General features: G+C 34.8%; 1 protein-coding gene across 1 annotated transcript in view; it reads right to left on the bottom strand.

Moving 5' to 3' along the window:
• The window catches only part of KLHL20 (kelch like family member 20), a 54,298-nt gene that overhangs the window by 31,412 nt on the left and 5,808 nt on the right, over positions 1–17,078 (bottom strand). Inside the window, exon 3 of the mRNA XM_025877903.2 lies at positions 6,554–7,127. Within this exon, the coding sequence (XP_025733688.1) occupies positions 6,554–7,127 (574 nt within the window). The remainder of the gene's footprint in view (positions 1–6,553; positions 7,128–17,078) is intronic.

Here is a 17,078-nt window from a genome sequence, read left to right as displayed (position 1 = left end):
TCATGTTCATGAAGTAGTATATATCTATATTTATATCTATACCTAACCTGATAAAGACAGCACAAGAAAATTAAAGACTAGCATCACTTCTGAATATCAATATAAAAACACTATATAAAATATTAGTGAATAGATTCAAACATCACATTAACAGTACACCATGACCACAATGGATGTACATAGAATGCAAAGATGCTTTAATTTTAGGACCTCATTTATGTAATTCATAATAATGGGTTTAAGGAGAAAATTCATATGATTACCTCCATAAATACTGAGAAAACCCTTGACAAAATTCAATATCATTCCTAATAAAAAGCATCCAAGAAAATAGGAATTGTTGTACATGGATACTTCCTTAATATGATAAAATCTACATACTTCAATCCTAAAAACATCATATTAGTTAATGGGAAAACACCAAAGTCATTCCTACTAATGCCAGAAACAAAGTAAGTATGTCCAATATTTCCATTACTATTTAACATTTTACTAGAAGTATTAACCCAAACAACTAGAGAAAAAAAAAAACAAAGGCATTAACAATTGAAGAAGAAATAAAACTACTGATATGCAGATGACATGATAGGATGTTCAGAAAACTCTAAAGAATCAATGGCAAAAGTAACTCAAAGAATAAAAAATTCAGTAAGGTAGCTTTCATATACATTAATGGCAATTGGTTAGAAGCTATAATGAAGGGGAAAAAATTACAAAAGGAACAAAAAATAACACTTAGGAATAACTTAAGAAGAAATGTACAAAACTTAAATGAAGAAAAGTATAAAACATTCCTGAGAGATAAAAAAATAGAACTGAAGAAACAGATCTCATTTTTTAATAGAACACATCATAAAAACGACTGTTCTTAACTTATAAATTAATTTGATCCCAATAAATATACCAAGGCTTTTTCTTAGAGCTAGATAAGGTGATATTAAGTTCATTTGGAAAAACAAACATGCAAGAAATTTAGGAAAACACTGAAAAAGAGAGTTATACAGGTGGGGTATTAATAACCCTACTATGTATTAAAATATACTACAGAGCCTCAATAATTAAAACATTGTAGAAAACAGTGTGGTAGTGTTGTTACGGCCTACACTACAAGATCTAGAACCCAGCACAGACACAGAAATTCAGTATATAATAAAGATGTTATCTCAAATCATTGGGGGCAAAAAGAGACTTTTAAATAAATGATACTGGGACCAGCTGGATATTTACAAAAAGATAATAGAGCATTTCACACCCTACACAAGATAAACTCAGAGAGACCATGTACATAGTATAAAAAATATGGGTAAATTCCTTTGTAACCTGAGGAAAGGAGAAGCCTTCAAACTCTGCCTCAAAACCCAGATGCAATAAAGTAAAAGATTTATACATTTGACAATATTAAAAAAAAAACCCACAACCTTTTGCATGACCAAAAATACCATAAGCAGAGTTGAAAGGCAAATGCAAACTGGGAAAAAGAGTTTGTAACATGTAGCACAGATAGAAGGCTATCACTGTTAATAAAGACAGAACTTTAAAACATCGAGGAGGAAAAAATATAAAAACTATTGACTAGAAAATGGGCAAAAGATGATAATAAACAATATTAAAATTATATTAAAAAGGCCCTCTAAACATATGAAAGATATTCAACTTATGTTAAGAGAAATGCAAATTAAAACCACACTGAGATTCCACTTCTCATCTATGAGACTGGCAAAAATTCAAAAGGTTGACAATATACTCTGTTAGTGAGGCTACGAGGAAATAGTCACCCTCATATGTTAGGGTCAGAATGGTTTCATCCCCATAGAGGGGAATTTGGTGATATTTAACAAAATTACATATGCAGTTAACCTTTGGCCCTGCAGTCCCATTTCTAGGAATTTATCCTGAAAATAAACCTCCAACAACACTGAAATATTCATACACAAGGCTATTCATTGCAGCATTATTTGTAATGGCAAAACACTGAACACTATCTAAATGCTCAAACATAGGAAACTGATTGAACAAACTGTGGTACACACTAGAAGAATGTAGCTGTGGAGAGAGAACAAGGAAGATCTCTATGAACTGATATGGAATGAATTTCGGAATAAATTAAGTAGAAGGCAAAGTGCAACAGAGAATATATGCAATGCTACCTTTTGTGTAGGACAGAAATGGAAATAAAAAAACATGCATATGTCTGCTTAATTTTGCAAAAGTAAGCACAGGAAGGATAAATCAGACTATAAAGCACCAAAATAATAAATGGTAACAAAGGACTATAATCCATCAACTAGAATAAAAGTCGATGAATCCATAATGCTAACCAATCACTCAGAACAAGGAAAATTCTTCCTTATAGCAGAACGTTGATAGAAAAGTTGGTATTGTTTTTTAAATCACCATTTTACAACCATCATAGTAATAACTAATTTGGGTAGAAATTATCAATGGATGTGAGTGAAAGTGAGTAAAAGTTTGATAAGGAATAGGATATTTACATGGATTTGAAGCATCTCTCTGTAAAAGTTCTTCCTAGTTACAAAAAGAAAAATAATAACTTAATAGGAAACTTTGGGGACTCCACTTAACCAAATGATCAAAGTTAACATAATCAGTAATGGGACAAATAGATACTATGTACTTCTGTGATACACTGAGGACAAAATATCACTTACATAGTATTTCTGTCAAAAATGACGGGGGGGAATTCGGAAGGGGAGACGAACCATGAGACTATGGACTCAAACAAACTGAGGGTTCTAGAGTGGAGGGGTTGGGGGAGGGGTTAGCCTGGTGATGGGTATTAAAGAGGGCACTTACTGAATGGAGCACTGGGTGTTATACGCAAACAATGAATCGTGGAACACTGCATCAAAAACTAATGATGTAATGTATGGTGATTAACATAACATAATAAAATAAAAAAGAAAAAGAAAAAAATGTATATTGAATCTACCCATGAGGAAATATCAGACAAGTGGCCTATGCTCTTAAATGTGGAGGGAACTACTACAGATTATCTAGAACTCAACAAACATGACAACTAAATGCAGTGCAATCATCTGCTCTGGAATCTGGACTGGAAAAAAACTGTTAAAAAGAACAAGTCGTTAAGCGTCTGCCTTTGGCTCGGGTCATGATCCCAGGGTCCTGGGATCAAGCCCTGCGTCGGGCTCCCTGCTCGGCGGGAAGTCTGCTTCTCCCTCTCCCACTCCCTCTGCTTGTATCCCCTCTCTGGCTGTCTCTCTCTCTGTCAAATAAAATCTTAAAAAAAAAAACAACAATACTGCAACAGTTGGTGAAACTGGAATGGGGACTATGGATTAAATAATGTTTTTATCAATGCTAAATTTCCTGCATTTGATAAATGAACTGCTGTAAGAGAATTCTATGTAAAAAAAAAGTCCCTGGTCTTAGACAATACACACTGAAATGTTCAAGAGTACAGGAATATGATGTATGCAATATACTCAAATTGTTCAGAGAAAAAGATTTGATATAACAAGGAGGGAATGGTAAAGCGAATATGGCAAAATGTTAACAACTGGTAATCTGGGTAAGGGATATATGAAAGTTTTTTTCTTTTTCTTATAATTTCTTATAAATTTGAATTTTTTTCAAATAAAATTAAAAAGTTGTTTTTCCAACCTGATAGGTTAACAATCATATCTTGTTCTGATGTATGTTTAATTATGTGTAAGGGGGACTAAGCTTTTGTATGTTTATTTACATTTGAAAATCTCTTTTTACACCTTACTTATTTATACCTTTACCTATTTTTCTATTGTTTTTCATGGTTTTTCTCACTGAATTTGTATGAGTTTTATGGGAATTATTGTTTTTTTCTGTCATGTATGCTTGACATATGAGTTTGGCATTGATTTTTGATTTAATTTATAGTGCTATTGTTGTTATAAAGAACAAAAATTCTTAATTTTTAGATAATCAAATTTATCAATCTTTCTGGCTTCTCGGTTGTATCCTGCTTGGAAAGGTCATTTTTACTACCAGCCAACTAATGGTATTTTCTAGAACTTTTAGAATTTCGTTTTTTAGGTTTAAAATATTCATCCACTGGGAATTCCATCTTTATTTTTTCCCCCAAATCACCATTTTCCTAATGACATTTATTAAACAATTCCACTTTCCTCCACTGACTTGAAATGTCAACTTCTGGACTCTTTTCCGCTCCACTGATCTATACCTTCTCTAGTACCAAAATGTTTGTAATGTTTTACTATTTCTTAAGGCCAATGGCCCTAATCTTAATTTCTGGAAACTTCCTGGCTATGCTAGTATACATACACACACACACATATATATAATTTCCTCATTCTTAAAAAAAAAAATCCCTTCCATTGCATTTCATGATCGCACACTCCTGGTTTTCCTCTTCTCTCTTCTCTAGTTATTCCCTTTTTCCTCTGCCAGTTGCTTTTTCACTAACCATCCTTCGATGCTGGAAAAATTTTAAGGCTTTCTCTTCTCTCTCCCTTCTTGGTGATCTCATGGGCACTGATTTTTTTTACCTTGTTTTTAGTGCTTTTTTGTTATAAAAAAGTTTAAAATTTTTATGCAATCAAATTTACCACCTTTTTATGGTTTCTGGGTTAAATCCTGCCTTAAAAAGATTAAGCAATCATAGTTTATTACTATAAATTGATGACTCCTAAATTTTAATCTCAGTCTAACCTCTAAGATAAAAGACTCATAAACAGTGGCCTGGCTCAGTATCTCTATTTAGACATCTTATAGGTGTTTCAAATTAATGTATCTAAAACAAAACCCATGATCTCATCTCCTCAAACTGCTCCTTTCTCCAGTAAATTTGTAGCACAAATTCCCAGAAATGGGACTGCTGAGTCAAAGAGTGTGAAAAAAAGTGTACACATTTCCTTTCAAGGAGGTTGTATCAATTTATATTCACACTAGCAATGTAGCTCCATTACCTTGTCTCCGTGGCCTTGTCAACAGGGTGTGGAATCAAACTTCTAGATATTTGGAATCTGATAGATTATAATTTTGTAATCTGAGAAATGAAAAATAGTACTTTGGTATAGTTTTAATTTATGTTTCAGTCATTATGAACAACCTGCAGCAGATTTTCATATGTTTAAGGGCAATCTGAATTTGTTTACTGCCCATTTTTTGGTTACATCATTGGTCTAGGTTATTGACCAATAAAATCTCTTGCTGTATTAAAGAGACTATTGTCTGTGATAGTTGCAAATATTTTGCTCCAGTTTATCTTTTTTTTTTAAGATTTTATTTTTAAGTAATCTGTACACCCAACGCGGGGCTAGAATTCACAACCCTGAGATCAAGAGCTGCATGCTCTATTAACTGAGCCATTCAGGCGCTACCCACTCCCTCACTTTGTCTTTGACTTTTATCTTGTTACTGTTTTTTTGTTTTACCATGAAAAAATTTTTTATTTTTATGTAGTCAAATCTATCAGTATTTTCTTCCATGCCTTCTGTGTTAGTCAATTAGAAAGGCCTTTCTCAATTCAAGATTAAAAAGAAATTGCTCCATGTCATCTTCTAATATTTTCATGGTTTCATTTTGTATTTTTAAATCTTTGATCCATTGGAAGTTATCCTGCTGGGGAGAAGAGTGATAGTAAAGTGCAAAAGGGACCATGTCTTTGCTTAAAGCCCTTTAATGGTTTTCTATTGCTCTTAAGATTAAATTTCAAATTCTTAACATGGTCTATTAACTCCAGTGTGATGGGTTTCTGTTCTTTCTGTAAAATCATTATGTAACATCCTCCCTTTTGCTCTCTGGGTCTCCCTGGGTTTCTTTCAGTTTCTCAACCTAGTTATGCTTTTTCATGTCTCAGAATTTTGCAATAAGCTGTTCCAGAACCAAAGTTAAATCTCTATGTAATATGCTAAATCATCCAGGTTTCTTTGCAGCACCTATAAACTGTAATTAATTATTTAATTATGCATTCAATGGATATCCTCCCTGCTAGATTATAACCTCCACGAGAACAGACACTCTAGACATCTTGTTCACTACTATATGTAGCCTTTTTTCCCCAAGCACAGTGGCCGAAACAGTAGCTTTTCACATATTTATTAAATAAATGAATAAATGAAAAATAACAGATTTAATGAAACATTCTTTTCATATACATCTAACTTCATTTTTTCTGATTGTTAGTTCTCCAAGTAACTGCTGATTTATTATTTATTCTGCTGAACAATCCATAAAATCAGGAAGGTAATGTTTCATGCAAATGACTGATACCAGGTATCTTATCAGACACCGATCTAAGGAATTAATAAACTGCATTCTGACTTATAAACTAGTTTATTAGTATGGCTAGGGAGAATCAATTCCCTAAACTTTAACTTTTGTTGACAGAACATAAAATTGGTCTCTAAAATAAAAACCAGGCTTAGAATTTATAACAATTTATATCTTTGGTATTATGAGTTCAAATCAGCAGTAAATACCCAAACAGGTACATGTTAGTTAGCAGAACATGAACTCATAGTGCTCTTCTGACCAATACATTATGAACCCATCCAAACCACCAAGTACAACTCACCTCTTGAAAGTTATGTTGAGTAAACTTGTCTGCTATCCTTAGCAACTCACGACATGAGTGTGTGTCAGCAAAAGCCCGAATGCCCAGGCAATTAGAAGGATCTAACTGTCTCTTTAAGAATTCACAGCAAGCTTCCTGTATTTCTGCCAGCTGAAGGAGGCAAGCAGCTGGCAGAAGGGTCTGAACATTGCCCTCTTCCACGGTTATTTGGGAGGTATATGCAAAGTCAATCAGTAGCTCCATAGCCCGCTCATCTATGTCTCGAATCACGACTTCTGTCTGACGGCTCTCTGCCAATTCTCCTGTAAACATAGCTCGGAAGTAGGGACTACAGGCTGACAAAATGACTCGATGGGCATATATCTTCTTAGCGCCCACAACTAGCACCACATCGCAGAGCTCCCGGTGCTTTCTCAGAAGGTTAATCACTTCCAAGGTTTGTCGAGGGTGCTTGTCTGAGATATAGGGCATGCGGGCAGGTTGGGGAACCCCTTCTGGCAGTTTATTGGGGTCTCCAAGGGTGCAGCGGCTTGTTACATCCATTCCAGTCTCTCCTGGTCGAATGTTGGTACACCTACGGAATGGGGGAAGGAAGGAAGAAGGATGATGGCAATATTATTAGAAACTCACTCTTGCCATAAAGTGTTCACAGTCAAGAGATAGGGAAACCTGCAGGTAATCAAAAGGGAGAACTAAGCTCCCAAAGAGCTTCCTTTCTAAGAACGCTAAAACTCATAAACTTCCTTAAAGTCTTCTGAAGAACAAACATTATTAATCCCAAATCAGGGCACTTTCATTATGCACTCCCATAAAATAAAGGACAATTCTTTTTTCATCTCATAAGTACTCAGACTAGACTGTCTTGGACCACATCTTTTATAACTACCTGCAATACATTAATAAAAATTTATGAAAAAAACACTTGTAAATTATTCTCTCTCTGCACAAAACAGACGTATGGACTTTAAATCCTTAATCTGGTTTAACCAAAATATTGATATGTTATTTTTCTAAAACACAGAAATGTTTATTGATTTCTCTCAGGTTCAGCACAAAGCTATAAAATATTATAGCCCATGCTGCATGAAAAAATCAGAAAAATGAGGCCAGGACCCTCCAAATTAACTTTATATATAGTACTGTATTTCCTTTATTCTAAGATGCATAGTTTTCACAATTTGTACAGTCTATCACAATGGTGTTAAGTAAAAAATGAACTAAACTAAACAAAAACAAAAACCAAAAAACACAAGCCCGGGTTACAAAAACTAGTGTGTTGCTGGGATGCTACAGATAATTGCGATGGCCAGACATAATTCAGGACATTCTTTGGTCTGTGAATGAGAGGAAAGCTTAGAATCAAACTTTGTGATATTGAAGAAAACTTAGGTATTGATTATATGGATAAATACATGTTAGACCATCAGCTAATAAAAGCTTTACATACCTTTAATGCAATATTTACACTTCTAAAAAGTTATTAAATGAGTCATGTGTCTTATAAGCAAGGAAATATAGTAAATAACTATGTAATCACATTAGTTTGTAAAAAAGGGAAAGAATCAAACCGAATATTTTAGAAGCCACTCACAGGGAGAAACAAGTTAAAATTCTCTTCTCTGCCTAAGTTTTAGTCCAACCATAGATGTCTCAAAATATTTTACCATACCTTAAATTAAGATCTTTTATTTTTCTCCCCAAGTCTAACAGCTCTGACACTTGGGTACTATGGCTACTCTGTCATTAGCTAGCATGAAGTTTCAAAGCACACTGTGTAACAGATGGACCTGGGTTGAAATGCTAGTACACACAATTACTGGACAAGTTACTTATCCTTCCTAATCCCCAGTTTCTTTAACTCTAAAATGGGTAAGTATCTATCCCATATGGTAAAGATTAAACGAGATAATGTACATAAAAGCTTCCAGCTCAGGGCTTGCTACATGTTAACAATTTTAAATTGTAGCTATCCTAGTAATAGAACTATCTACATTCCTTTCAGATAAGGTAGTTATGCTTATCCATATTAGGAATCAAATAAAAAAATCCAATCTGAGTTAATATGCTTCAATTAATATTTACATAAGTTTTGAATTAATGATAATCCAGCAAGTCTGTATTGAAGTTTATCTTCACTTAGAAATCTTTTCTTCACAGTTTATGAATATTAAAGTGGTAAAGAAGCTGGCAGGTAAAGTATTTTTTTATTTAGTAGAACTCTTAAGAGCCTCGAGAAAGATTCTGTTAAACTAATTTGGGGCTAGAGATATTAAATCTGGTAATAAGCCTCATTCGTTTAAAAGTACTACATATGTCATGGGCATGTGGGTGGCTCAGTCAGTTAAACGTCCAACTCTTGATTTTGGCTTAGGTCATGATCTCGGGGTTGTGAGATCGAAGCTCCACACTGAACTCTGTGCTGGGCATGGAGTCTGCTTAAGATTCTCTCTTCCCTTTTCCAGCTGCCCCTCCCCCCCTGAAATAAAAGTACTACATATATCCAATTGTTCCTACCAAATCAGTCAGAATTGATGAAGGTTTACTATGATTACAAAAGAAATGTATAGCACGTATTGAATGGAGCACTGGGTGTTATACACAAACAAGGAATCATGGAACACTGTAACAAAAACTAATGAAGTAATGTATGGTGACTAACATAACATAATAAAATTTAGAAAAAAAGAAAAGAAATGTATAGGTCCATAAATAGACATTCTTCACTTTACAAATACTTTTCTAAAAGTTTAATTTTATGCTGCCTGGAGGTTTGTATTTGTCTTTAGTAAGAGTGCTGTAAGTGGAGCTAGGTTTAGTTGTAAAATCAATTCGGTGTGTTACAAGCAGCACTAAAAAAATGAAATAGAAAAAATATTGGCATACATTCCTTTTAGTTAAATATGTTTCAACTATGTGTTCTATACACATTTAAATTCATATACATTTGCATAATTAGGTCCCTTTGCAGGCTGTATGTTATATCAAAATAAGTTTAAAAGCCACTGACACAGAATTCTGACCTGAGTTTTGAAGTCCTAAGACAAAAAGGCCAAGAGGTACAAGGAGAAGGAAAAGAATATCTGTCATTTTGGTATTGATCTAGGATTTGCTGTTGCTATTGTTTTTGGTGGCTTTTGGCTAGGGTGATGGCTGGAGCTTGGGAAGCTACTTTTATGCAAAGACTCTGGAAGTCTGTAAGTTGGGCATTTCTTATATATTTAAGTACGTGTTACCCTAATGGTGCTACAGGACACACTCTTGAGAGGCTGTAATAATTTTCCTTTAAAAAGGGATCTGAAAAGAAAAAGTGGCAGCTCTGTAAATTTCTCAAATTTGATACACATTGCATCACAGGATCAGGGTATATATGTATTAGTAAATTTTACATGTTAATGTTCTCCAGAAGTCTTTAAATATGAAAACCATCCTTCCTTGCTTGGCATAATCTGTTAGCTAGCTTGAAGAATGGAGACTGAGATTTGAAACAGAATGGATCATCAGATCATTTAGCATAATATCCTCCTTTAACAGATGAAGAAACTGATTTGGTTAGGTGACTTGCTAAAATCATGAAGCTTTCCTTTTAGTAACAGAGCAGGTCTCCTGATGCTTTTGGATAAACCACAACTGTCTCCTGGGGCACTGCAAATATTTAGTAACTGGGATTGATGTGAATGCTGGGTTGGGGAGAGAAGGGAGTTGTAGAATTATTTAACAATTCAAAATAAAATTTTCAGTTTTTTTCCTTATGGATATCCAAATTTCTGTACAATTCTTTTTTAAAAGCCCAGGAAGTTGCAATAAATGCAGATTATTTTGGTCCAGTCATCATAAAGAACTTCACCAGTGAACTATCAGAAGAATCAACTAACTTGGTAGGAGGCCTACAAAATAAATGTTAAGCTTGAGGAAAATAGTAAACAAAATTGAACCTAAGTCTTTTCTGGCTAAACAATACTGGGATAGTCTAAGAATTTTTCATAATTATCTTTAAACCTTTCTAATAAAATATAGTCAAAGGCTTATTACCTTTTAAAAAAGTTATTCCAGGTAATATACAAGAGAAGCAAAGTTTACATGTTATGTTCATATTTCAGAAATTCAGGGGTTAACTTGCTAGATAAATGCCACAAACTTAAATTGACACATAAGTATAATGAAGATATTTGGATTTTCATAATCATCATACTGTATCTACTGATATGCAGAGAAAAGAGAATCTACGCCCCTCTAAAATGGTAATTATTCTTTTAACAAACATTTACTAATTGCATACAATTTACAAAGCATTTTGCTCAAACTGAGAAAAATTCAAAGGAATATAAAGAGGCAACCAGGGAACCTAACTATTGAGAAGGGGAGATACATGAATAACTAGAGAGAGGGCAACCAGGATACAAACTATGGTCAGAAAGGCAAAAATCAATAAAGTATTTGTTTATACTGGAAAGATCCTAGATCTAACTGGCATAAGCTACAAGGTTACTTCACAGGTATGTATTTTTGTTGTGAAGTAGGAATATTAAATTGGGTTATTCTGGAACTTAGGTGAAATATCCTATACCTATGGTCCAGATCATTATATTTCTGCTTTTAATTCTATATTCACTAAGCAGTCTTCTGATGAATAATTCTTCCAAAGATATCATGTTATTTAAAAGGGGGTTAGGTGGCTCCAACGTTCTGATCACTGGGTTTTAGGTCAGCCTCATGTGAGTCTCACAGCCTTAATCATCTATGACTATATTGAGATAGTCTAATATCTGGCCTGCAAGGGACAGTATCAGTTTACTACCCCTAAAGCCGTGGTACCAACAAGAACTACAGTATAATAAAACACCTGTGTTGAAAGAGTCCCCAGGGAAGGACAGGAGAAAAGGACATTTTGGGAAAAGAAACTACATTTACATTATAAGGGCACAGCCTGAAAGCAAAGAAGATAGTTGTTCCTTTCTTGGAACCTGTTTTTCCAAAGTACTTATAAATTCAGTCTTTCTAGGCCTGGCCTTAGCCCACAGGTGATTCTGTATTCTAGAATACAAAATGTTCATAATTCCTGACATCTGGTAGAAACAGCACTGTTTATGCTTGACAATTTAAAGATCAAATAAAACTGAGCAGTTAAAGAATAATTTTTACCACCCACATAAACAATCAAGGAAGATTTAACCACAGTGCTTAAAGATGCCTTGTACATAGTAGATGCTGAAAGAATAAATCACCTGGTTAATTAACAGTGGTACAATCAAGCTTCTTTAAAAAAGAACCACCATTAAAGACAAAATAAATTAAAAAATTCCTATTTTAATACTGACATTGCATGTTGAAATGAAAACATTTTTGTTGTAACCATAATTATGTAAAGGCAGTACTATTAAACTCAGATATAAACAATTTTTTATTTTGCCTATATACAACATGGAAGCTAATTTCTATGTATCTACCTTTCATTTAAAAGTATACCATAGCAAAAAAAATTGTGCTATTATTACTGTATTAGTATAGATTCTGATTTTTAATAATGGCTAATTTATAAACTCTTATCAAAGGTCTGGCTTGCAAACTTGCAAAAAAATTTCTTAAATGTGGTCATTCTCTCAAATTCTATCCTCTCTGCTCTCTATACACCTTCTTAGGGAAGCTCATCTAATCTCATGGTTCTCATCGCCCATATATGAATGGCTAAAGGAGCGTTATCTCCTGCCTGGATAAGGTCTCAATTTGGATCCATATGAATCTTATCACACAAACTAAATAGATCTCAATGATGTATCTAAAATGGATTCCTTGATTCTCTACCTTCTCCGACATGCTCTCTTCTAGCCTTCCCCAGATTAATAAAAAGCAATTTCATTCTCACAGTTGCTCAGGCCAAAAATCTTGGAGCCCCTTCCCTTCCACACACCCTCAAACTTAATCCATCAGCAAATCCTGTCATTCTGCCTCCAAATAATATCTAGATTCCAACTATTTCTCTGCATCTTCACCAGCCCCACCCTAATTCAGGCTATTTTCACTCTGTTTTATATTATAATAGTCTCATAAATGGTCTTCTTGCTTCTACCTTTGCCAATTTATATTCTCTTCTCTAAACAACCTAAGTGATCCTTTAGAAAAGTCAGATCATGGGGCACCTGTGTGGCTCAGTTAGTTAAGTGTCAGACTCTTGGTTTCAGCTCAGGTCATGATCTCAGCATCATGGGACCCTGCCCTGCATTGGGTTCCATGCTCATTGAAGAGTCTGCTTGACATTCTTTTCCCCTCCCTCTTCCTCTCCCCTGCCCTTCTCCTCCCCTGTGCATGCTCTAATAAATAAAATCTTAAAAAAAAAAAGTCAGATTATGCCACTCCTCTGCTCCAAATGCTTTAAACACTCAGTAAAAAACAAAGCATATAAGGTTTACCAACATCTACATGACTATTACCCTGGCTAATTCTCTGAATTTTTTTTTCTTTTTAAAGATTTTTTTTACTTATTTGACAGAGAGAGCACAAGCAGAGGGAGAGAGAGGGAGAAAGCAGGCTCCCTGCTGAGCAAGGAGCCCGATATGGGACTCGATCCTAGGACCGTGGGACTCGATCCCAGGAACCTGGGATCATGACAGGGGCCAAAGGCAGCCGCTTAACCAACTGAGCCACCCAGGCGTCCCTATATCTCTGAATTTATCTCCTACTGCTTCCCTCTTGCCCATTGTTTTCTAGTCACACAGACTTCCTTGCTATTTTCTCGGACATGCCAAGACTTCTCTTGCTACAGAGCCTTATTCCTTCCTCCTGAAAGGTTCTTCCCCCAAATAACTATGAAGAGCTCACTCCCTCATTTCTTTCAGATCTCTGCTCAAATGTTAACTTACCAGACCACTGTAGAGACCAGTGGCAGGCCACCCCCAGGTGGGCCACTTTGGCATGAACATTATTTTGAGTTAAAAGCAATCAAAACCCAGCAGACTCAGAAAAAGCTCTTTACTTCCCCCTCAACTACCTGCTTTACCAGGAAGAGAGCTATTAACAGATTTCTCTTTACCTAAGAAACTTATCTACATAAATAGGGCACCTTTGTTTACATCTTTCCCTTCTGCTAATGGTCTTTCTCCCCTTTGTACCCTCAGACCCTACCCCTCCCCTACTCATATAAGTATTTCATTGCCTGACTATCTTTGGAATTTCCATGTCTGTGTGGATTCCCCCTAAGAAGGCTATTAAATTTGACTTCCTCCTGTTAATCTGTCTCATTGTTAATTTGATTCTAAGTCCAGCTAGAAGGACCTTGAAGGGCAGAGGAAATTCCTCCTCCCCAACTTGATGTTATATGAAATAGCATCTCTTAAATTCCTACCACTCTATAGCCTTTAGTTGTTTCATTTTTCTTCATAAATATATTACCTACTGACATAGTGGCTTTTTCCCCCAAATAGAATATAAGATCCATGAGAACAAGGCCCTTATGTTTGTCTTTGCTCACTGCTATACCCCAATACCTGGATCTAGTGTTAATTAAATTGTTGTTAAATGAATTCAGTTTTTATTCCTGCCAAAATAAACTATACCTCCTGAAGTCTTGTCTAATTCTCTTGAAACCAGGTTTGTAGCTAGGCAAACTTGTAGCCAGGTTCAAACCTTACCTCCATCACTTATTAGGTATAATCTCAGGCAAATAACTTCTCTGATCCTCAAGTTCATTATTTGTAATGTAGGGATAATTAAACTTAACTTACAAGGAGTGACAGTGTTGGGATTTGTCTGAATGTAGGTCCTCTGACTTCAAAGGCAGTGCTTTATTATCCCAAACTGTCTTAGGCAACTGGATTGAGTATTTGAAATAGAAATGACTCTGGGAATCTGATTTATGTGGTTGTTATTCTTAGATGGGAGAAAAAAAAGCAAGCATACTGCCCATGGCTGGACCATGTTGCCCTTTTAGGAGAATGAGAAGAAATGAGAAGAGGGATTACTGGTAGGCTGAGATTTGAAGGAGTACCTCATTTTAAATGTCCTGAGAAGCAGTATTTAATTCTAACAATTTAATTCCAGAAGCCATATTTAATTCTATACACTAAGTTATTTCTCCTATGGTTCTGCTATTTTGTTTTTGTAAATGTGTACTTTAAAAAATCTAAGTGCATATCCTCCATTAGTCTCATTACATCCACGGGATTCTAACTGCAGAAAAGTGGGGTTTTTTGTACGTTTTTCTGGGCACCTTCTGAAGGGAAGTTATAATAAGGGTCCTAGAAATAGACTGTGTTTACACCTTGTCACATCTATATTCACAACTTCTTTGTTGGGAGTCTGATGAAATAAATACTCTAAAGACCTGGTGGGGGGGATGGTAAATTGAGGTGTAAACTGCTCCCCAGGACAGAACCCTACAAAAGGTTTTAATTAAACCTTGAGGCAGCAAGCTTCATTGTCCAAGTAAATATTCATCTAGAAAAACTAGAAGATCTCAAATTATTTGCTTTTTCAATCTGTGGCTTTCTATTCCAATACTGAACTAATGATATTACAAATACAGACAAAAAGAAACTGAACCCAAATAACATTTTTATTAACTTAATTTGCAAGATTAATCTACATGTATTTTAAGGTTTAGGGAGGCAAGTGAAAGGATTACTCTGGACCCTATCCACAGTTAACAAACTAGGGAGACCAAACAGAGCTGTTGCCTTCCCTCACAAAATGACTCTGTCAATTCTGGGAAAGAAATCAGTCTTTCTAAAACCAAAGGGTATAATATCTGCTAATAATAACCTTAGCAGATTTTTTTTTATTCTTTTAGCACTGATGAAAAGCATAACTTCAAGATAAATTCTATTAATATCATATTTTACCATCAACTCTCTCAAACTTCAACATAACCTTGATTTTGTTCCTCTAATAGCCATTTGCTTCAGAGGCAGATGACCATGTCCCTAGTTTTAAGGACAAATCCTGAATTCTCTCAAATCAATTAGCTGATGGCATGTTTTTACCTCAGCTGGTTATCAAACTATAGGAACAGACTTATATTCCATGATTTAGGGAATTTTTTCTGCCAGGCATTAACAAAGAAGAATGTAGCATTCTACATTGGTAGGTGGTAGTGGAATGGAAGATCAATTTTGGGTTAGGATGAAGCTGCTATTGCACAGCTACATTGGACAGACAGAACTTGGATCCAAGATGCTATTATCAGGCCACTGTCTCAAACCAACCTTGGAACCCACTCTACCCATGGCCTTCTTGTTATGTAAATAAAAGGTTTCCATGTTGATTAAACCAGTTTGAGTCAGGACTTTCAGTCCAAAATATTCTGATACCAAAAACATGGTAGTTAAAATGAGAACGTAAAATCAGCCACATATTCTAAATTTACTAACCAATTTGAATATAGAAATTTCCCCTTGCTTTGATTGGTCAAATACTCTTGTATCTAGAGGGTCTTCCTCCATTATTACCAGATTTTCTAAACATGGTGTTGATAGATTTAAAATTATGGCTTGAATTTGTGGCTTTTCTTTCAAATGAAGTGAAAATGTAAGAAGATTGCCCAATTCCTATTAGGCTGTTATATTAACTTTTCAAATGATTGTGTTTCTCTGACACCAGATATACAGCGGTGTTTGATAAAAATGCAGGCTCCTGAGGTACTAGAGAATCAGAATCTCTGGTGGTATGACTCTAGAATCTGCATTTGGCAAGTAGGTAATTTTAACACACATTAAAGTTTGACTAATAACTGGCTAATAAAATTTGACTAAGTCAGTTGTTACAAAAAGAATATATTGACCTAAGTTGAAGGGAAATAACAGAGTGGAGAAAGCAATAATTCAAAATGCAGGTATAAAAGAAAAAAAAAGTAAAAGTGTCATTATCAAACATATAAAATCAAATAAAACAAGAAGGACTCATATTTACCAAAATGTCAATAAATCTAAAAAATTCTGTCAAGCAGGCATCAGATATTATGGAATCAGTTTAAGAAACTATAATTACTACATTTGAAACTCTACATATGGTGAGAAGGAAAAAACTGCTATTGAAAATTTTCAATTATTGTTCTTTTACATTCTGGGAAAAAGAACAACATTTATTTCAGAGACAGATGGTGCTTTTTGAGAAAACAAGTATTTAGGCCTTTTAACTATAAAAGGCAAGGTGAGGGTCCCCTGGAATGATAAAAACCATCAGAAGGATTTTTGCCCACCCATTTTGGTTTGTTTTGTTTTGAGAGTGAAATTGAAATTGAATTTGAGTATCATTAGGAGGGCTTGTACTCTTAGTTCACCACAGTCCCCACCATTCTTTGTCTTGTGAAGCTGTGCCCCACATTTATACGAACTACCTAAAGATAAAAGATTTTGTTTTTTAACCTCTTCTAGAGATACCAGGATTATAACAAAGAGACTAAACTGCTCAGTATAATAAAGTAACAGTAATTTAGAAGAAAGAAAGAAAGAAAGATAGATAGATAGATAGATAGATAGATAGATAGATAGAAAGAAAGAAAGAAAGAAAGAAAGAAAGAAAGAAAGAAAGAAAGAAA

Source organism: Callorhinus ursinus, unplaced genomic scaffold (genome assembly GCF_003265705.2).
Source record: "Callorhinus ursinus isolate GAN/ISIS: 27379988/994484 unplaced genomic scaffold, GSC_fseal_2.0 scaffold13, whole genome shotgun sequence".
In the NCBI taxonomy this organism is placed as follows: Eukaryota; Metazoa; Chordata; class Mammalia; order Carnivora; family Otariidae; genus Callorhinus; species Callorhinus ursinus.
This window is presented reverse-complemented; position numbering and strand designations above follow the sequence as displayed.